Here is a 22,693-nt window from a genome sequence, read left to right as displayed (position 1 = left end):
ATTATGCCACATTCACAGCCAACCAATCGGCGCCCGGCGTCCTATCTTCACCGCCACAGACAGACTGTTTTACCAGTCATCGGCTTCTGCCGCCGCACATTATACTCGTATGTAGTTAGTAAACTCAAATGCAGGTAGCCGGACACAGTCATGTCACTTGGTCCCTTTTCTTCAGATATTGGCGTGACTTTGAATGGTCAACCACTGGGGATGACTTCTTGATTATTGTCTCGGACAATTGCGATTCTCCTAATTCACCAGCTAGTAAAGTCTGAAGGCACTCTTCGCAAGTACTACTTGGCATCGGACAGGACCATGTTGGTCCCTCGACGCGCGAATGGCAACTGCCTCGGGCTGCATGCCCACGATGTGCCCATATCGGTATCAAGAAGCCCTGATAAACGTCATTGTTCTGGTTACACGTCATTGAATATCTTAGATGCAATTCTGAGGGTTATTGGTGATGATGAACACAGATTCAATCAAACTCAAACTGGCCCAAACTCATCAAAGAAAGCGCCATCGAAGCAACTCCTGTACTGATGAGATAGATCCACAGCTTTGGTGCAATGCTTAGAAGGGCCGAGAACGTTCATAGGCTCAGATTATCCTAAGCCACGATATCGACAGCCTACTCAGTTCGATGAAAGCTTGGACTCACTAATGGGCTTCACTAACGGGATTCACTAAATTCAGATGAGCTTGGATTTGCCTTACATGATTAGCATCTCTAATTCAATGTACGACGTCACCATCATCGGCGGCCCCTGATTGGTTCTCGTCGACCAATCAGATATTAAATCGTCGTACCTAGCGTTGTGCAAGACCTATATCGCGGGAGACATTCTCTCGACGAGATATGACAAGAAAATCCGGACAAACATTTTTTCATGGGTGCTTAGCATAGTCTATTTATCGCACTGTTTTACCAAGCTTTCGTTTGTGCAAACAATATCCCAACAAAGCGGCCCACAGGTTCTAATCCGACTGCCACTAAGCCACTCAGCAACCCTCCCCAGGGCCCAAACTTAAAAAATGCCGTACTATTCTATTCACGGCATTTGGTAACAATTACAGTGATACCAGTGCCGACAAACGGTTATACGAGTTAACGAAATGATTCTTTGGATCATCAAAATACGATTGACTGAAATGCGTGAAAACCATGTTGCATTTGATGACCGTTTTCTGCAGCTGAACTTCAGCCAGTGCTGCCATATCCATTACACGGCGTTTATAAGATTGAGCCCTGGAGAACTCACCCAGTACCGATGTATCTCCGACACTGAGACACTGCGGCGCCAGCGAGGGCAGAAACAGGCAGCCGAAACCCTCCACCGACATGTCAAACTCCACAAACGGCGGCAGAATCGCCGCGCCTGAAACAAGACACACCCGCTGAGGTTATCGAAGGGAGCCACGGCGTCAGTTCGAGATATAACGTGCATGGAACGTTATATCTCGTTTGTCTATGTCTCGCTATAACGACTTGGTTAGCTGTTACATTTAAAGATTTTGGATCACGACGATTTGCGAGTAACGGAATATTGGATGTGTCCCGGCCTCTCTTAGCTCCCAAAGTCTGGGACTATTTGTTATTAGAAAATTCAAAGCGCAAGCACCATTCTGTTTCACAAAATTAGCCCTTCCTATTCATTGGTCTTTATGTCTAAAAACGCTCACAAAAAAAAAGTTGAAAGCCAAGACCCTCAAACGAAATGAAACCATCGACCCGTTGTCATGACAACACGCGCGTCGTACCTCCGTGTCGACAGTCGCGCGGCGTTGTCATGGAGACGAGTGTTTTGACTCGAGTCAGTGACACGGGGCCGCCCGAGTCGGGAGTCGGTGGCTCGTCCACGGGAGCACACATCAGCGGGTTACCGAGGCGCAGGAACGATCTGAAAAGTGAGCGCGTGCTAGTCAGAAAGAAGACAAATAAAATGTCGAGCGAAGAACGCGTGATCAAATACTTAGAGCCTTGCGCGTGATCAAAACGTACCTAAGCTTTAATTTACGCACCGAACTATCGTAATGTAAGAAGTATATGTGCATGATAATGAAAAAATTGGCAAAAATCGGTTAGAAGTTGCACTTACCGCCATTTATCCCTTTATTTGCTCTTCCTATTTTAATCCCTATCGTAAAACATCTACCCCTTCCATCACTGAATATTCCCTTTGTTCGATCTATCCCTCGGCTCCCTCTTTTCCCATTTTCTACCTTATCCCTGCAATAGAAAAACACAATTCTAACGAATAGTGTTTTGTCTATTTCAAACAAGCTGCGGTTAACCTCCTCCCTTTACCTGAGATCGCGCGGCTCCAGCGTCTGCGCCGCCAGTCTCTCCAGCATATACTGTATGGCCGGGTGCAGCAGATGGTCCTCATCCTCCAGTGCCAGACGACACGTCGAGAGAAGCTCGCACGGGAAACCGGCGTCACACATGACTTGCTGGTTGCGCTCGCTGCGCATCAGCGACTTGAGGATCTCGGCCAGGTAGACCTGTTGGAGGGAGATGGTGGTGAACTGCTGAGTAGATGATGATGGTGTCTTGCAAGTCGCGCTGCCGATAGTCAAAGTTCTAACATGAATATTGTTAACCCCTTGTTAGCATATGGACGTCAGATCCAAGGCGCAACTTTCAGCAATATGTTTTAGCATTAGACAAATGCATCCGAGACCATGACCGGGGAAAGTCTTCCCATTATCGGCTATGAGACAAAGATGTTCATCAGATTTCAATCACCTCATATTTTATGTACAGCCGACCTCGACCTAATTGCAACACTATCATGAATCGATCACGGAGTCGATCACGGAGATTTGAATGAATCAATCGATCAGATCGATAAAAGTACCATTTTTACATCTTCCGTTTCAAGCTACCCATCCTCCCCTCCCAACTAGAGATTGCAATCACGGAACGTTTTGCCAATCCCGGGATCCCGAAAGTTTTTATTTCGGGATCCCGGGATCCCGGGATCCCGGTCTAGTCACTAAAGATCGTAAGAATAATTTCCTACTGACATATTTTGCGTCTTTTAGCTTACCACAAACAAAGAGGCAACCAAAAGCCATCCTTAGACCATGTTATTTGCATTAAAAACTATTGAATTTGCGAAGGAAACGTTTCGATTTGATTAGCATTTATTCCCAATTGGCCTTTATAAAACTGTGCGTCGACCAGTGCGTTTACTACCTCATCTCATCATTAAGACGGCCGTTCCAGCACATCCACGCCTCACTCACTCTTCGTCTACGCTACTCGTATTTAGCGCGACAGTGTTAAGCCATTGCTGGTATTTTATTGTCTGTCTATTTTAAAACTCGCGACCAGTGTACGCCAAATTTGGCAGCTCCCTATTTCACAATGTTTTCAAGACGTCGCTTGGCCACTTCACCTCCTTCCGGTTCTACCTTCATCACTAATGTCTCTCAGACTTTGCTCCAAAGTCGCTTTGAGGGCAGAGTCACTGACTGGGAGAGCTCCACTCTACCGTCTTCAACGTTTGAATCAGTGATCAGTGAGCTCTGCCGTCACTTGCGTGACATCTGTGACATCTTTCTGCGACACGAGCTCAAAGACTGTCTTGATGACCTCTTTTGTTCCGGCCACGCACGGACAAGTCAGAATCGCTGAACGATCCGTGATCCTGATAAAGATGTTGCAGCACTGATGCTGCAATTTTTTTGTTGGCGTTCGTGACCCTTTTTCGTACACATTTGAGCGGTTTAACCGCTGTGGGTGATACCCGGGAGCTACCAACACGGTCGATTGTGGACGGCCGATACGGGGTGCCAGCTAAATTGTTTCTCTGCTTTATTGTCACGCAGCACTCATTGTAAACAAGACTCGTGCAGCGGCTACATTCTTTTTATGGTGAAAAACTGATTTTTTTTTTCGGGATCCCGGGATTGGCGGAATTTCGGGATCGGGATCGGGATTAAAATCCCGCCGGGATCCCGGGTTCCCGATCCCGGGATTGCAATCTCTACTCCCAACCACCACCAGTACACCTTTCGCCATCTCCGCTGACTCCCACCTGCAGTGTGACCGCCATCTGCCGCTGCTGTGGGTGGTGGATGGCCGGCAGAAGGTGTAGCAGCTCCACCACCACGCCGGCGTGGACTATCATCGGCTCCGGGGGCGGCGGGGACAGGTTCAGACCGGTCGGCGCGCGACGCTTCCCCGTACCGGCCGACTCCTGCGGGCGGGGTCAGAGGAGTTCGAGGGGTCAGACGGTTCATATAATTCATGGGAGGTCAGACTTCTAAGCGCAGATGGTTCTAGGAGTCAAAGAGTTCAGGGGGTTCAGAGGTGTATTATTTAAATGCCTCGGAGGGGGTTCAGGGCTGGGATTTCGGGCTCGCAAGTCTCAATGGAGTCACCGATGGAGTCGGACGGCGACAGAATGGAGTCGAATGGAGTCGAATGGAGTCGATGGCCGATGGAGTCGGACGGGAAGTGAGCGGCAACAGAATAATGGCAGGGAACACGAGTGTCGGGGTAAAGGGCGAGCAATGTTAATGGAATGTTTTAAGGAACGATAGTGGCACGGCGTCTTATCTGATAAGACCGGCACTTGCACCCGTACCAGGCACGGGTGCGGAGCTTGGCGTCCAAATCAATATTTGAACAAGTCGACTGCATTGATAGCTTATATGCACAGTAGAGCAGCATGCCAACGAAGGTTGAACGATCACTTGGAACGAGTGACGCCTTAGCCGATCGACTGACGTATTGCCTATTCGGTCTGCCAGACCCTTGGACTCTGCGTAAAAATGTATACTATCGACATTATTACCGAATTAGTGCTCAGACCAATGCCACCCCCCCCCCCCATTCCTATCATCCTCCCAGCTCTGCAATGGTTTCAAAGGACCGAAAGGGCTTAACCCAACAAAACAAATAAACAAACGATGCTCAATGTTCATTCTATCTCAACCACCAGAATGTGTCAGTGTCAAGCCCATGACTCCTCCCCTTCCACAATTACCTGTTCTTTCACCCCACAAACATGTCACACTCTGTTAATTTTGCGCCGTTTATATCGGTATCAACAACCCTGCCGTCGGGAGGAAAAAAGCCGTATCTGGGGCACTTTTTCTAATTGAAAATTGTTCAGGAGAGGCAAAAACGCGTTTTTTGTTATAAAATTCGTTAACTTTGCTCAATAACGAAACAAAACATACTGCAGTGATCGGAAAGAAATTTTACATCCAATGAAAGTGGTTATAAAAGGGAAATTATTTTAACCTAAAAGCAAAAGGCGAAAAACTTTTTTACTTCCAATTCAACCCCGAGTTTGCGGAATCTTTCTTTCACGAAAAAAGCCGTATCGTGGAAGAAAGCCGCATCGTACGAGACACCTGAACAATACTGTCATGAAAAAAGCCGTATGTCTGATACATTGGTTAACCGATCGGGAATAAAGCCGTATCGCCATTGTTGTTTAATCATATTGTCGTCAAAAAGCAGTATCATCGGTGCATGGTATTGACACTGCATATTGGTTCATAAAAGTACTAAAGCAGTTCCGCTGCTGGTTCCGTCCCACTGCTTCAGCTCTCAAGTATGGATATTTAATTGAACGTTCAATACAAAAACAAACATGATACCCATTTTAAACTACATCATCCATGCATAATCGCATTATTGTCGTAACTTTAGGCTCTTGGATTCTGATTGCGCAGGGTGCCATCAAAAGACAGCTTGACCAACCGACCAGGGACGTAGCCAAGGGGGGGGGGGCACAGGGGCCATGCCCCCCTCTAAAGGCGAAAAATAAAATAAAACTTAAAAAAATAACCACAGCTGCACCACACCCCAAAAGATAGTGGGCCAAATCCGAGGAGTTTTCCTTTTCTGGAGGGGCACGACACTAGGCCGCGACCTGTGGCCCCTCCCTGAGCAAAATCCTGGCTACGTGCCTGGAACCGACAAGGGGAATCACGAATGCTGTCTTTGTACGGTGCTTCAATTTTCGATTACACTGGACTCCAGAGTTAATTCTGAGCCACCGATATATTCGGAGAGATGGGTGTGCCGGTCTGCCGCTGCGCCGGAGCCACGGCGACAATGTCGAGAGAACCGAGATAGTTTAGTTTCCCATCGTCGATCTGCAGACCTAAAAGCACTTCAAGGGGGCAAGAGACGATTAGTGTGAATGTTGCTGATTAGCTGGACACAAAGTTCCCGGAAAAGGGACGCTGTTAAGTCACGTGGTGCGCAGCTACAAGCACGTAACCGCCCGGCTCCTAAACCAAAATAGAGGATGGTGTAAGAACTTCAGGAATTCCCGTAAAGAAACTGCATCTACAAAGCCTGTGCGAAACATCTAGGGCGACAGCACTGTGCCGCGGCTGAGGGTGTAAGCAAGTAAATGCCGCCTCATTGTCGGAGATCGCTAGACTGCTGAGAGCTCCACACGTCTGCGGGAACACCCTTTAGAGGGCGCACCCTCAAAAGGCCCCCCAATGTGCACTCGTATTCTCAGGGCTCTGATTATAGCGCCTACTGCAACAGAGCAGAGGGCTATTCAGTACGCCTTGCTGCATCCTCCACCGGCCACAGCTGTGCTGGTAGGCTCTGGGCAGCTGCCCGTAGAATATGACAATGTTGGGCTTGTGTGGGTGCTACAAGGTAGCCTAAATTTCCAATACGATTGAGCATCATGGGTATGAGGGAGCCGGAAAGAAGACGGTAAAGTCATTGACCAGGAATGGAAGTGACAGGGGATGACGGTCACAAAGATACATGGGCGTGGTCACAATTATCACAATGAATGTGACGAGGTTGGCAATAGCAATCGACCTTTCACGGTATTCAACTATATCTTCAACGGTTTTACGACAAAGATTGTAGGTCGTCGTACTAAGCGTGCCGGCTACGAGTACGAGCTGCATGTCTATTGTCTATGATGTCGAACTTAACATGATGCTATTTTGGTTGTGGGGCGGGGTGGGAACAGGGAGGCCAAATTAATCATGGGGGAGGCAGTACGTCGGATATTTTTTATTGGAATTTTAAACGAAGTTTGGAAAAGAACGGTCGGATTATACTGGCGCTCCCGGCTGGTTAGCACATCAAAATACTGAATGCCCGGCACCCTGCTGACACCACCGAGCTGGCAAAGTTCTGTTGGCTTCAAACTTCTCAAGTTCACTCCCTATTTTATTTCAATCAAAATTCCCCTATAAATGGTCACGTATTGCTACGATCACGTAGCATGTTTGTGTAAATGTTCAACTGTTCCGTCCAGGATATGCCGAAGCCATGCTAAATGAGTAGATACGGCTTTCTTCCAAACTGCCTGGACCAACGATTCGGCTCATATTTCACAGGCCACCATCAAATAAAAGCCGTAACTACAAGATACGGCTTTCTTCCCGACTTATCAGTTCCACATTCTTTGTTTGAAATTTTGTATAAATGCCGCATCTGCCGAATTTAAGGATACGGCTTTCTTCCTGCGTGTTTTGCTATCCCTGATGTAACAAATCCGTTTTTGAATTTTTATATTATATATAATATTTTCATTTTTGAGTGTACACACGTTTGAGCAGTACCATTAAACGCATCATGAAAAGAGCTTTCCAACGATATCAAAAACGAAAAATCGATAAAAATGCGACTTACGGCTTTTTTCCTCCCGACGGCAGAACCCTCCCTCTCCTTCCTCCCCCATTTACCTGTTGTTCCTCCTGCCGCCTCGCTCCTCCCGAGGACACAGCAGCCGCCATGGCCGGCTTGTCGAAGCTGTCCAGCGCCATATCGTAGAGAAGTCGCAGTGTCAGGCAGGCGTAGCTCAGACTGATGGGGACGTTTGGCGGCAGGCTGTGGGATGAAACGGAATACGGGGTGTTACAGAGCGCTGCTGGACCGCACCGCATATACCGGCCGGCGCGGCACAGTCCGCCTCATGAGCTCGGGCACAATTTACGCAGTCTTGCTGCTACAATCGGATTTCAATGAATATCGCTTTGGGAAATGTTATGATGGATATGAAAGTCCAATACACACAGTGATCATGAGTCCCTCTTGACAAGTCTTCGAAATCACAGTGTACTCAGTTTGACTAAGCTACTGATATAGCATGATAGTGCCCGCCATCATCCTCGTCCTGCCTCACTCCGACCCGCCCGTCATACCTCCCACGGCACCAATGACGTCACATCCGCCTACCTTCCGGAAGTGACGTCAGACGCGAAGATACTCTGGAAGGTATGCTCCTCGGTGTGTTCATAGGAGAAATCGATGGGGGCCAGTTGATAGCCGCCTCCAAAACAGCCCAGGAGGCGCACCGTGTCCAGGAGGCTGGTACTGCAGATCTGGGGGAGGGCGGGGCAAAGGTCAGGGGAAGGGTCATGGCAGAGGCGGTGCCAGGCATGAAAAAAGGGACGATGGCAGTCAGCAAAGGCGGAGTCAGGCATGGGAACAGGGAGGATGACATAGACGAAGACAGGCGCGGATAGAAAGGTTGTATAATTCGACAGGGGCGGAGTCAGGAACGATAAATTGGGAGGCATGCAATAGTTGGAAGAGAGAAAGGCAATCAGATGGCAGATATTGAGACTGACAATCGAAATGTCAGACACATTGCACCAAGAGCATTAGAGTATTACAGTTCGGTGTACAAAACACAACTTCAACGCGAGGCCTAGTAACACTTTCAAATGTCTCGCTGAAAAGATTAAATAGCACGTTACTATGCACGGTATTGATTCATCGTTCCTCAGCTATCCCGCATTTACCTCCACCTTGACAAAAATCCGTCACGAGCACTGCCCCACTCTGCACCCACCTCCAGCTGGAAGAACTTGGCGTTGGCCGGCTCGTATCTCATGGCCATGGTCAGAGTGTTGAACGCTCCGTGCACCAAACTCAGCATGGTCTGGCGCGGCACAGAGTCCCACGGCGGCTCCGGCGTCTCTGCCATACAGCCCTCGAGCGATACGAGCACTGCCATGACGTATACAAAGCCTCCGACGCGCCGAAACATTGTCCGACTGCGGTGCGAGTCGCGCAGACACGCCAGCACGCACTGCGGGGGAGGGGTGATGTGCGATGTTAGCAATACAATTACATATTAACACGCGCACCGACGGGGGGCGGATATCCGCCCCCCCCCCCCTGAGGTTTTTCGCGAATAGCGGGAAGACCGCGGCGCGTAGCGCCGCAAAATTTGGTACGACTATTCTCTCATCAATTTTACACATGGTGTGCAAGTTTGAACCTCCTAACTTTTAAGGTCAGGTCACCAGGTCACTTTGAATGACCCAACCTCAAGTTACTTTTTTGCAACTTTGTCACCGTGCCAGAGCTACAGTAGATGTCGGAGGCCTTTGAAAGTCGCAGGATGCTATAAGGTCATTAGTAGCTACAATTTGTATATCTCGGAATTTTGATATCGATGACCTAAGGTCAGGTCAATTTCTCGACCTCCCCATTATAAGTCAATGGGGGAAAAACCAACTCCCTGTTTTTACCACTAAAACGGGTCGGAATGGCCCCATAAACCATACATGACCTCATATACGATCAACCTTCACTACCTTGAGGTCTGTTTTGCTGTTGGGCAGCTGTAAGGTCATGTGACGTCATCAAAGGTCACCAGCGGTTTTTTGACAATAACTCCGTACAGGAACAAGATACAGCCGCGCGGATGGTCTCATTGTGTTCAGCTCGTCAAGGTGCATCGAATGAGATACACGATGACCTCGAGGTCACGTGACCTGAGGTCAACCTTTGACCTTGACCTTTCGAGGTCAACATATATATCATTCGATGCGGATTGACGAGAGGATCACGATGATGCCCTTAGTTTGTTCCTATATTGACTAGTTCGAAGGTTATTCGAGAAAAAACTCTCCCTATACCTAGCGCCGCCATTTTGACTTTTGACCCCTGTGACGTCATCTTTGACCTGACCTAAAATGACCAAGTAAAAATTGTAGACCTTGTCCGTGCGTATCCCTTGCCGTTTACCGCTTGCCGCTATCTTGCTTCGTTCTCGAGTTCTCAGGGGGGCGGTCATCCGCCCCCCCCCCCCGTCGGTGCGAAGTTGGCGCAGACCCCCGTCGGTGCACGGGTTAACATAGCAAGCTGCAGTCGATGTTCTTTGTTGGGGATATACGGCGCGTAGAAAGCGGGTTGTGCGTCCATTTCTTAGCAGCTATGCGGCATTGCATGTCCTTGTAAGTTAAAAACTTCATAAACACAAACATAAACACGATAATCTCACGTTCAGGGTTGAAGTGATGCAAGAGTTACATACGAAAAAATAATGAGAACAGCTGATGAACAAAACTACGATGCCCTCATTTTCTCTCGACACATACCTTGAGGATATCGATCTTGAGACCGATCTGAGAGAACGATGCGTTCTCCATGAGTGCTAGGAGGCTGCCCATCTCGCTCTCACCGCCGGCACATAGCATCAGCTGCTGCAGAATGCCTGAGGAGAGACGAGACGCCAGCGATTAGCGACGAATGGGCGAAACAAGTTTCTCGATGCGGTTAACGATTTGCAAAATGCGTATGTTTGTATGATGTAACGGTAAACTATGTAAAACAACGATACAATACTCGTACGATGCAACATACACTATGTAAGTTAGCAGCAATGCAACGATTTACGAACAACGATGTAAGGTACCGGACAGCGATTCGCATCCGCTCCCCCTCCCCCAATCCCGCTCTTACCGAGCGCCTGTTGCGAACAGTCAGGATACACCAGCATCTCGTGCACGCGCTGCGATCCGCCCGACTCTCGGAAGACGGCCGCGTTGGCGGCGCTGCCGGCCAGCAGTACGGTGAAGGTCTCCATGGTGCGACGGCCCAGCGCCGACTGCGGGCCCGGCAGGTCGTACTCTGGCCGAGACAGGGGTAGGGGAAGGGGGACAGTCAGTGGCGTGTTTATCGAGAATGTTTGTGGTTGGGAGATAGGAGTTACAAGGCAACTGTAATGTTACATGCCGCTAATTTATGTATCAATTTTTGGGGTTCAAATATTGCATCCACCCGTTCTATCTAGGCAGGGTCGGAATTCAACTTATCAGCCAATCTCGAGTAAATAAGGCGAGCTCTGTCCATATCAGCCTGTTCAAGTGTCAAGATACTTAGCAACCAACGTCCTTTGTGTGCATGTTTGGCACGTCGTGATTTCAAGAACTCCTTCCTGTACCCTCTCCTCCAGCCCTATAACGCTGCATCCCTTCCTCATCCCTTTCAGTCTTATATCCCAATGTCCCCGACCTTAGCTACCCATTATCAGCTACTCTATCCCCTCTCCTGTCTCCCTGGTCTTCCTTACCGTCTCCATCCTCTTCCGTCTGCCTTCTCGACTTGAGAATGTCGGCGTACCGCGCCAGACACTGCACCAGCACCTCCAGAATGCCCACTTCGCGGTACACGTCCTTGAAGAGGGGGCTGAACCTGCAGCACACAGACGTCACGGGGGTGTCAGAATAGAGTGGTGGCGATGTTGGTTGGAAGCTACAGAGTGTGAGAACAGTAGAGATGACGCCAAACACGGATGTCAGCTCGTCAGTGCTGAGACTTGCCATGGTTCTTCTATCACCTGAGAGTGCTAGAGGCAACGACTCCATTACGCCACATGATGAAAATTGTCATGAAAACTTCCACAATTATTACGCGAGAATGCTGGGCAGAGACTCCACACATAGGTTTCAATGTAAGTCTCGACTAACACATCCCACAGCTCTCACCTAAGAATACCCGAGCGCCGACTCATAAACCGTTTGAGAACTGCCACGCTTCTCACCTGAGAATGTTTGGCAGCGACTCCATAAACCGTTTGAGAACTTCCACGCTGCTCACCTGAGAATGCTGAGCAAGGACTCTACACACACGTTCTCAAGAATGCTGAGAACTGCTGCCCCGTTCTCACCTGAGAATTCGAGAGATCCCACAGTCCTCATCTGAGAATGCTGAGCAGGGACTCCATACACCACATGAGACCTCTCACAGCTCTCACCTGAGAATACTGAGCAGTGACTTCATACACAGATGTCTCAAGAGTGCTGAGAACTCCCTCGGTTCTCACCTGAGAATGCTGAGCAAAGATTCCATGCAGCGCAGGCTGAGAACTCCTACAGTTCTCCACAGCGAATGCTAAGTAGCATACTGAGACCTCCCACAGTTATCACCTGAGAATGCTCAGCAGCGACTCCATGCAGCGCAGGCTGAGAACTCCCACGGTTCTCACCTGCAGATGTTAAGCAGCGACTCCATACACAGCAGGAGAACCCCCTCGGTTCTCACCTGAGAATGCTGAGGAGGGACTCCATGCAGCGCAGGCTGCAGTCTACCGAGCAGTGCTGTTTGAGCAGAATACTGCAGGAGATGAGCTCTTTGACCGGTACGTAGTTCAGCTGGAATACCACCAGCTCCAGGAGCTGGAAAAACTTGTCCTGCCATAGGGAGAAGGGACAATCGAATCAGCCAGGTAGCTCTGTACAAAAGACGGAGAAAACAATCACCCATACGCCGGCGCGAGGATGGAAGATCTTCAACTATATTTTTCTTTATTTTGGTCAGATATAAATATCACTGGATCTCAGTCACATGACGAAAAGAGTGTTTTATCAATGCTCTAGTGGTCCCTCTTCAAACTCACCTCCTTAATTCCTTATATCCCCAAAACCATCCCCACTTCCACCCCCATTCTCCCTCAAAGTACCCACCTGTGCCTCTTTGGGTTTCTGATGTATCTTCTCGGCGAACTGTGATATGGTGTGCTGGCTCTCCAGTATGAAGTAGTTGGCTCGGTCGGCGTGGTACACGCTGGAGATGGTGTCCAGGATGACACAGCAGAGGGAGGAGGAGGTTGCCCGCAGGAACACCGTCTGCAGCACCTGGAACGCGTGCACATTCCGCACGCTGGTGCCTGAGAAAAGGAGAGAGAGAGAGAGGGGAGAATAAGCTAAGAGTTAAAAGAATAATGCAGTAGGGATGTAATAAGTAGCTAGGCACACAGGGAAGAGGAAGAAATGATAACACTTCCTGAAAGAATATACTGAAATAATTAGTGTATAAGGACGATAACGTGGGCAGGGGTGGAGAAATATGCCGAATGCCGAGTTGGGGGCGCAGCAACGGGCGCAGCACGGGCGCAGCAAATCCGCCGCCGCCCTAACGGTGACCTTGACCTCCGCCGTCTGGTGCGGCTCCAAAGCCAAGCTGGCGCGGAATTGGGAAGACTCGTGCTACCCCAACTCGGCACAATTATCCACCCCTGAACGTGGGTAAGAGAGAAGTAAGGACTTGTTCACTGTTCAGTGAACGATGCTACAGTAGGTCTAACACTGTGTTTAAAACTCACGCGAGAAAAAAAACTATGATACTGTTTGGCCTTCCAATGATTGCGGATGCGTTGCTTGGTGAAAAGGTAAGACAGAGACCACACACTGATTCATGGGGGAATGAATACAAAAAAAAAATAGGTATTGAATGAACGACTGATGAAAGAGTGAAAGAATAAATGAATGAATAAATGAATAAATGATTTTTCGTCAATCGGACTCCAAATAATAATACAGGAACAGAAGTGCAAACAGGTAAGGTCTCACCTGTTTAAAAGGCTGTCCATGATAACACTTCACCGGACATTTAAAAGCATTCAACATAAAATATTGATAGTCAATGGCGGAGACCACATGCCGGCCGACGGTCAACACAATCAGAAATGAGATCACTAAGGAGATAATCCCCATAATAGGTAGCTGCATTCAGCCACGAACAAGAGCACTTTCGCATTCCCGTGTGACTAAGACGGCGGCTCGGCGACGAATGACTTGCAGCGCCTGTTGCACAGAGATTGCTTATCAGTCCGTCGGGCTATCTGGTTTGCTTTTGGGTGCGCTCTAGGGGTGGGCAGGAGATTGAAACAGAGCACGGAGATGTGGACGGGACAAGACACCTTTTGGTCATCCATCATCGTTCATTCAACCATGTCCAACGAACTAATGGTCCACGCTGAGCTATGAAAACGTGAATTATAACAATTGCGTACACGTGTAACTGAGACGGCGGTTCGACGCCAAAGAAATCGAAACTCCGGCCATTGAAGCGGTGCTACACAGATTGCCTTTCACAGCTCGTTCTGTGCTGTCATTGGTTGGTTTGTTGACACAATCAAGAGGTGGATATGACTTTTGCGGAGGACGGAATAGGACTCATTAGGACGTCCGGTGGTCATCCATCATCGTTCTGTTCATCGATCGGCGGATCCGCACTAAGCCATGGATAATGGCTGCCCCACACTGGAACTCGCATGCGGGTTGCGGGTTTTTGGGTTTTCGGATTTCTTTAAAATTAAAGTGTAGGAGGGCTCCTTCTCCTGTGCCGCCGCCTATTGCTCGGGCGGCTATATGTTGGCAATGAATGAACTGCCGCCAATGAATGGACTGCCGCTCCGAGACCGACTGAGTCAGAGTCGGAAGTGAAACTCTGCCGCTGCGAGCGCCCGCGGCTACAGTTCACGCGCCGTGGGCTATTTGCCGTGCTCTGCGGCGACGGCTGTGGCAGTGACGGCGGCTGCTGATTGGCTGGCGCTGCGACGCCAGGGCAGCCGCCGATTGGGTTTTCTCAGGTTTTCTCCTGGAACCTTCTCGGACGAAAGGTCGTCTGAAGGTCATTGTGATGGACGGGGGATTCGGTCTGGAGAGCGGGGGGCTACGCTTGGAATTGGAACTTGAACCGAACTTTGACTTTGGCTTGGAACTGGTCTTGCTTGCCGATACAATGTGACTAATGTTTTGCATAAAGTCTATCACGGCCATGTCTACATTTGGTGGCAGCGGTTACCGAGCTTAGCTCTTTCGATTATGACTTGATTTAAGAAGTTACCTACTTACCAATAGGCAAGAACGAACTGAAGATGAAGACGTTCTCGACTGGTCCGCTCGGCGCTCGGCCCTGGGCCTGGCCTACCTCGCGAGTGCATCCGGTGAACTCGGAACTGTGAGTTTTCGTGTCTAGTCCCGCCTGGGCCATGATTTTGTGCCTGAGTCGAGGCTGTCGGTGACTTGTGCCGCCCAGAACTATGGTGAAGCAGTGCAGTCTGGTGTCTCAGTGCGCAGCCTCTGCCGCTGTTTGTTGGAGCGGCTTGTCGGTGAGCTCCGCTGGCTCGACGAGAGGTGAGCGGCCGTTCCGTTAGCCATGCGCTGGCTCAACGAGTTGAACTGTTAACCCGCGCCCTGATGGGGGGGGGGCATTTTGCCCCCCCCCCTGTGGTTTTTCTTAAATAGCGAGAAAACGGCGGCGCGCAGCGCCGCCAAATTTTGGGTACCTTACCGGGCATCAATTTGACACCTTCACACAAAATTTCAAGTCACAGGTTACCTCAGGTCAGGAGTTATTGAGGTCAAACTGAGGTCATGTTCGAGCAAAAATGAGCAAAAAACATGACATCTTGAAACGCTCACCAATTCTACAGTTAACAAGCAATTTTAAAGTTCTTTATGTGGTTGTGTAGAGAAAAGACGGCGCTACAAAACTGCTATCTCGGATTTTCGAAATTTTGGGATTTTGACCCCCCAAAATCAAAAAAAATTGATTTTTTTAGAAAAACTCAAAAAATTTTCAAAAAATTTTCGAATTTCGAAAAAACCGGAATATATGTGATAGTCCCTGCGTTCTTCGATATACATACCAAATTTTAGATCGATACCTCTTTTTTTGGCCAAGTTATAGCGAAAAAACTGTTAAAAATTGATGACGTCAAATTTTTGAACTCAATTTTTAGCAATTCTAGACCTCGTAGCGCAAAACGGAGACCACCATTGAACTCCCCGTGACGAGCTGCATCGAATCGATACCCATTTTATGCAAAAATATCAACTTTGAAATTTGACCTAATTTGACCTGACCTTGACCTGACCTTGACCAAAACGTGACCTAAGCTGGCCCTTAAGTCTGTCTGACCCACATAATCGCATTTGTCATGTAAAATGGACCATAAAACATGTATCACACGACACTTTCATATTGTGACCCCCCCCCCCCCCCAGTGACCTGACCTCTGTGACCTGACCTGGTATCAGTGACCTCAAATAGCAAAATATGTGTTTGAAGAACATTTCTCCATCGATGATTTTCAATGAAATGCATTTTACTCGATTTTACAACGCATTTCTTGAAATGCCTGTAAACGGTGAAAATTCGACCTTTGACCTGACCTGTGACGTCATCGGTTTGACCGAGGTCAATGAAATTGGGTCACAAGGTAGTTCCCCGCTGGGACTATCCAACACCGTTTACCGCTTGTCGCTATGTTGCGTGGTTCTCGAGATCTGAGGGGGGGGGGCCAAAATGGCCCCCCCCCCCATCAGACCGCGTTGCTCGGCAGACCCCATCTGGGCGCGGGTTAAGTGAGTGGCCAGCTGGTCCTCCTTAGTCTTCGGTGTTAGCGGGCAGTGGCTGGCTTGATCTGGCTGGCTTGCCGCCCACCTGCTGTCGCAAGATTTCTTTCAAGATTTCAAGTTCTTCGTTCGTCGCCGCGGTCAGTCGCGGCGACCCGTGGCGACTGAAGTAACCGTTTGAAGTTCGGTCGTCGCCGCCGTCCATCGTGGCGGTCCTTGTGATTGCGATGATCGCCTCCGAGTGCGTCCGCCGTCGCCGTCGCTCGTGGCGACCGCTGTCGCAGTCTTCTTCGTCGCCTTCAAGTTGCAGCCGCCGCTCCTCGGCCGCCGGCTTCGGCCCAGAGCTGCTGTGACGTCAGCAGTCACGTGACGCTGCTCGTCGCTCGGCCGGCTGCGCGTCAGCTGATCGCCGCGGCCGCTTCTGCCGGCTGCCTGACGGCCCGACGGCCTGGCGGGCCAATGGATGGGCAGACGGCGAGGATCTTCATCGACAGACGGCTATAAGATAAGTGCATTAATCGATTGTGTTGTGTCTATTGTGTAGTGTACCTATGTATTTTGTTTGTGATGTGTAGAAAGATAGGTACTGTCTAAATTTGGTAAAATGAATCTCTGGGAGCAGAGTGGATCTGGGGACGTGCGCCGCGGGGCGATCGATGGATTTTCGTTTGAGGCGCCAAAGTTCGCCGGGGAGAGTGGCTCAGCCTGTGACAGATTTTTGGCGGATCTGGACACTTTCTACACTTTTCACAATTTGGATGATGAGTTCAAGCTGCGCTTCCTGCCGCTGTGCTTGACCGGGTTCGCACGGGATGCTTTTGAGGCCCTCCCACGGGAGGAGAGGGACACGTTCAGCCGGGCTGCTAGTGCTCTCCGCCACTTGTTCATCAAACCGTGCGCGCTAGATGCTCATAGTCAGCTTCAGCAGTTAAAGTTTGACCCGTCGACCTCTCTTGACGCGTTTGTCATCCGACTGCGTGCGCTAGTGGCTGAAGCGTTCCCAGGGAGTGTGTGCGATCAGGTGCTCTTCCACTCTTTCCTCACGGCTCTGCCGAGAGAGTATAAGCAGCAGATAATTTCGACCGGTATCGAAACCTTCCCAAAAGCTGTGGAGAAAGTGGGCAATATCATTCGTAGTGAGCGCGTCTCGGTTCAGGATGGGGCCCCGGTGCGTCAGGTCAGTCAAGCTGGTGGGAATGAGATGCTGGAGAAAGTACTTCAGCGGCTGGAGCAGCTGGAGCTTCAGGTCGCGCGGGCGGCTCAGCCCGCCGCTCGGGAGCGGGGACCGGCGCGAGCGGGGATGGCACGCGCACGGGACGGTCGGCCGGACGAGGGCCGCCAGGGGCGCGGCCGGCGCGCCTGTTTTGCCTGCGGTAGCGAGCAGCATCTGCGTGTCGCGTGTCTCCATCGGCGCGCACGGTGCTATACGTGCGGCCGAGACGGGCACATTTCCCGTGTCTGTGACCGGGGAAACGACGCCGGGGTCACGGTAAGTTGCAGCGCCAACCAGTGCCCCCAGCCCCAAAACCCGCCGCAGTGAGGCCGGAGAAGCCCAAGTGCGCTTCCGATGCTGCAGGCGTGGCGCTGAATGATGACATGACCTTTTCAGGGACCGTTGCAGGCGTGTCGTGTAAATTTTTGTTAGACACTGGGTCGTCTATTAACGTGATAAATAAGTCCCTGCTTGACGTTCTTCCTCGTGTGACCCTATTGAAAACAGCGACAAAAGCAAAGACAGCCTCACAGGAGGAGTTGCCGTTGATTGGTCTTGTAAAAGTGCCGGTAAAGATAGCAGACCAGAGTCACGTTGTCACATTCTATGTCACTGAGTCAATTGATGTCCCATGTCTCCTCGGTCTTGATTTTCTCCGTGTGGTGCCCTGTGTGATTGACCTGTCGGGTCGGCGTCTGTTGTTGTCTGAGCAGAACCAGGTGCGCTCGATCTCAGCCGAGAAAACGTCTGTGGGACGAGCTGTGGTGGGCAGTGACTTCTCCCTTCCCCCGGCGGCTGAATGTTTCGTGAAGGGATACGCCCACAATTGTGATTATACCGGCCCTGTCCTTGTGGAACCGTGTCTGTCTCCCCCAGGTGTGGAAGTGGTAAGATGTATCGCGACTGTGACCGATTCAACCATTCCGCTCCTGGTTAGGAATGTGACATCAGAAAATGTGACCATTCCCAAACACTGTCCCGTGGCTGATTTGGAGGTGAGCTTTGAGGAGCTGTCACCGGAATCCGAGTCCGAGCCAAATAAAACGGTGGACATTGAATCCAGTGTTGACCTTTCTGAGACTGACCTGACCGATTCACAGCGCAAAGAACTTTTTGCGGTGCTCAAAAAGCACAGTACAATGTTTGACGGTCACGTGGGTCACACTTCTCTTGTGACTCACCAGATTGATACGGGTGACCATCCTCCCATTCGTCAGGCTCCTCGGCGAATTCCTCCTCACTTGAAAGAGCAGGTGCGAGAGCAATTAGACCAGTTGGTTAAAGACGGCGTTCTGGAGGAGTCGGATGGTAGCTGGGCGTCACCAATTTGTCTCGTTAAGAAAAAATCGGGTGAAATTCGCATTTGTGCTGATATGCGGAAACTGAATGCATGCACCCGGTTACCCGCATTTCCCATCCCGCGCATTGATGATACTCTGGACGCGCTGGCTGGATCTTCTTTGTATTGTGTACTGGATATGAATGCAGCGTACCATCAGGTAACGATTGACCCAGCTGACCGGGATAAGGCCACAATCACTACACCTCTAGGCAACTATAGGTACAAGCGTATGTGTTTTGGATTGAGTTCAGCCCCTTTCACGTGCTGCCGATTGCTGAACATTGTGCTGGGTGACATGCCATCTGAATCTTGTCTTCATTACTTTGACGATATCATCTTGCATGGTAAGTCGTTCTCGGAAGTTTTGAAAGCTCTGGATGATGCGCTTTTCCGGCTGCGCGCGGCCGGACTGACGCTCAATCTGGCGAAGTGTCAATTTTTCAGGAAGGAGGTGAAGTTCCTCGGACATGTAATCTCGGGTCATGGTATGGCGACGGACCCAGAAAAGGTGAGCAAGGTGACGGACTGGCCACAGCCTCGGACGGCCAAGGAGCTGTCCAGTTTCCTGGGACTGTGCTCGTATTTTCGGAAGTACGTGCAGAACTTTGCATCCATTGCAGCTCCATTGTTTCGTCTCACGAACAAAGATGTCCCGTTTCAGTGGTCGACGGCAGCTGAGGAAGCCTTTGTAAGCCTGAAGAAAGCTCTGACGGAGGCCCCAGTGATCAGCTTTCCCAGGTTCGGTGACGGAGCTGGAAAGTTCTGTCTGGACTGTGACGCGAGCGACCTGGGAATCGGCGCTGTCCTTTTACAGGAGCAGGATGGTGTCGAACGAGTGATAGCCTACGGTAGTCATCAGTTGTCGAAGTCTCAGAAAAATTACAGTACTACGAAGAAGGAGCTTTTAGCGTGTGTCGTTTTTGTTCAGGAATTCTCTCATTACTTGAAGGGCCGAGAGTTTACGCTGCGTACGGACCACAGCAGTCTTCAGTGGCTTTATAACTTCAGAAATCCCTCGGGTATGCTGGCCCGGTGGCTGGAGATTCTCGGTAATTTCCAATTTCAGATCGTGTATCGTCCTGGTGCGCAGAACTCAGCAGCCGACGGCCTCAGCAGGCGGCCGCCGAAGGTGGAAGATGTGGGCTGTCAGACGGAGAGCTGCCAGCACATTTCTGCGTTCAATTGGCCCCTCAGTTTCATTCAGAGTGAGCAGGGTAAGGATGAGGTGCTGGCCGAGCTGGCACGGTTACTTGCGACCGGCTCGTGCCCCTCTCGCCACAGCGTTTCGAGCGCTGTGAGGCCGTGGCTGAGACACTGGTCCCGGTTACGCCTCCTCGACGGCGTGATCTTCAAAGTGTACCGCAGCCGCCCGCAGGCTCCTGAGGCGCTGCAGGTGGTAATTCCGTCTGAGCTTGTGGCAGGTGTGCTCACTTCTCTGCATGCAGGCCCGTGTGGAGGACACTTCGGTCATGAGAAGTTGTTTAAGCAGGCTCAGAGACGATTCTTTTGGCTGGGGATGTGTTCAGATGTGGAGAAGTTCTGTCAGCAGTGCGACCGCTGTGCTGGCCGCAGCTCCCCCAACCCGCCACCCCGGGCGTCTATGGGCGAGTTGTACGCAACTGAGCCCTGAGAGGTGGTGTCCATTGACTTTTTGACCGATCTTCCCACTACAGCGCGCGGCAACAGACACTTGCTGGTGGTCTGTGATCACTTCACCCGCTGGGTGGAGGTGTTCCCGCTTCCTGACATGCTGGCTGTGACGGTCGCGGAGACTCTGGCGTCACAAGTGTTTTCCCGCTTTGGGTGTCCCAAGCGTCTTCACTCTGACTGTGCCGCTAATTTCAGAAGCCAGGTGATGTCGGAGCTGTGCCGAATCATGGGCATACAGAAAACGAGCACCACTGCTTTCCATCCACAGGGAAACAGCCGCTGCGAGCGGGTCAATCGGACCATCCTAGGGATGCTGGCGAAGTACCTGACGGATAATCACAGCGAGTGGGACCGCCACCTGCCGCTGCTGATGCTCGGTTACCGTGGCCAGATTCACAGGTCGTTGGGGTACAGTCCCTTCTTTTTGATGTTCGGCCGGGAGCCGAATCTGCCCATTGACGCTGAGATTGACTCCCCTACCACGGCCCGTGCTCGGTCCGCCGCGGAGTATGTAGACGAGCTGTGTAGCGGTCTCCGTAGCGCGTACCGAGAGGCCCTCAGCGTGTCAGATAGGAGGCATACTCAGAACAAGCGTCTGTATGAGCGGAAAATGAATGAGTTTCATTACAGTGTGGGGGATCGGGCGATGCTGTTTCGTGGTGTTGCCAAGCGTGGCGAATATCACAAGTTCATGAGGCCCTGGAAACCCGTGGTAATTGTCGCCAAGCGAGGGGATCTTAACTATCGTGTCAGACTGGAGGACGGGAAAATGTTGTGTGTGCACCACAATAGGTTAAAGCCATGTACCGTGCCCTCTGGTAACACGACGGAGTCAGATCCAGCCGCCAGTGGCGCGGCAGACCCGGTAAGTGGCCGCTCAGACTCTGCTGAGCAGGCCGGTCAGTCGGCGAGTGCGACACGGACGGAGACCGCTGGGTCACCGCCTGTCGCGGGGACGAGTCTCTGTGCTGTCCCAGGGAGCGCAACTGAAGTGCCGACGCGTTCCACAGCTGAGCCTCCAGCTGAGGCTGCCGTTTCACAGGGTGCAGAGCAGTCGGTTGGTCTCCGTGTGACCTTCCGGCCGATACCGCTGCCTCGCAGTGCGGTACCCCCGGTGGCTCCGAGACGCTCTACGCGTGAGCGTCGGCCCCCTGACCGATATGTAGCCGCAATGTAAGACACCTGATCGCAACACTGCCCAACCGCAGCTGCCTTTAGCGCGCTTTATCTTGTGCTTTGACTGGCCAGCAGAGCCTAGATGGACGCGATCTGAACGCGTCGAGCGACTAGCGCGTGGCGTAAGTGGCGGAAAGTACGGCAGTGGGTCTCGTCTTACCCTTACCGGCTGATGTGTGTCCTGTCTCGTGCCCCGATGACCCGAGCTGACCTTTTATGTCGTTTGTATATATCGCGTTGTTGGCGTCACTCGTTGTGACGCATTTTTATTCTGGTTCCCAGGGGACGCGCGCTGGAGCCGGCGCGCCTCATGCGGCTGGCGCCTCTTTGTAAGCGGGGAGGAGTGTAGGAGGGCTCCTTCTCCTGTGCCGCCGCCTATTGCTCGGGCGGCTATATGTTGGCAATGAATGAACTGCCGCCAATGAATGGACTGCCGCTCCGAGACCGACTGAGTCAGAGTCGGAAGTGGAACTCTGCCGCTGCGAGCGCCCGCGGCTACAGTTCACGCGCCGTGGGCTATTTGCCGTGCTCTGCGGCGACGGCTGTGGCAGTGATGGCGGCTGCTGATTGGCTGGCGCTGCGACGCCAGGGCAGCCGCCGATTGGGTTTTCTCCTGGAACCTTCTCGGACGAAAGGTCGTCTGAAGGTCATTGTGATGGACGGGGGATTCGGTCTGGAGAGCGGGGGGCTACGCTTGGAATTGGAACTTGAACTGAACTTTGACTTTGGTTTCGAACTGGTCTTGCTTGCCATTACAATGTGACTAATGTTTTGCATAAAGTCTATCACGGCCATGTCTACAAAAGGATACAATCTATGCTGAGTGACTCATACTACCATCTAACAAGCGAGTCTGCATGTTCTCAGCTTGCGAGCCACCTTGCATCGCATTCCAAAAGTTGATTTTGAGTGAACTTCCGATT

The 22,693-nt window shown here is 51.0% G+C and overlaps 1 protein-coding gene across 1 annotated transcript in view; it reads right to left on the bottom strand.

Moving 5' to 3' along the window:
• LOC122394235 (WD repeat and FYVE domain-containing protein 3-like) overlaps positions 1 to 22,693 on the bottom strand; it is a gene marked incomplete at its 3' end in the record, with an annotated part of 39,406 nt that overhangs the window by 5,581 nt on the left and 11,132 nt on the right. Inside the window, exons 9-20 of the mRNA XM_043390972.1 lie at positions 12,712 to 12,914; positions 12,290 to 12,438; positions 11,319 to 11,440; positions 10,709 to 10,876; positions 10,345 to 10,460; positions 8,808 to 9,047; positions 8,189 to 8,334; positions 7,696 to 7,840; positions 4,047 to 4,208; positions 2,309 to 2,505; positions 1,762 to 1,901; positions 1,263 to 1,379 (exon numbers count right to left, since the gene is read on the bottom strand). Coding sequence (XP_043246907.1) covers positions 1,263 to 1,379; positions 1,762 to 1,901; positions 2,309 to 2,505; positions 4,047 to 4,208; positions 7,696 to 7,840; positions 8,189 to 8,334; positions 8,808 to 9,047; positions 10,345 to 10,460; positions 10,709 to 10,876; positions 11,319 to 11,440; positions 12,290 to 12,438; positions 12,712 to 12,914 — 1,905 coding nt within the window. The remainder of the gene's footprint in view (positions 1 to 1,262; positions 1,380 to 1,761; positions 1,902 to 2,308; positions 2,506 to 4,046; positions 4,209 to 7,695; positions 7,841 to 8,188; positions 8,335 to 8,807; positions 9,048 to 10,344; positions 10,461 to 10,708; positions 10,877 to 11,318; positions 11,441 to 12,289; positions 12,439 to 12,711; positions 12,915 to 22,693) is intronic.

The sequence above is a fragment of the Amphibalanus amphitrite genome, unplaced genomic scaffold (assembly GCF_019059575.1).
Source record: "Amphibalanus amphitrite isolate SeventyFive unplaced genomic scaffold, NRLGWU_Aamphi_draft 000581F_arrow, whole genome shotgun sequence".
NCBI lineage: Eukaryota > Metazoa > Arthropoda > Thecostraca > Balanomorpha > Balanidae > Amphibalanus > Amphibalanus amphitrite.
The sequence above is the reverse complement of the archived record's forward strand: the minus strand, read 5'-3'. Positions and strand labels throughout refer to the sequence as shown.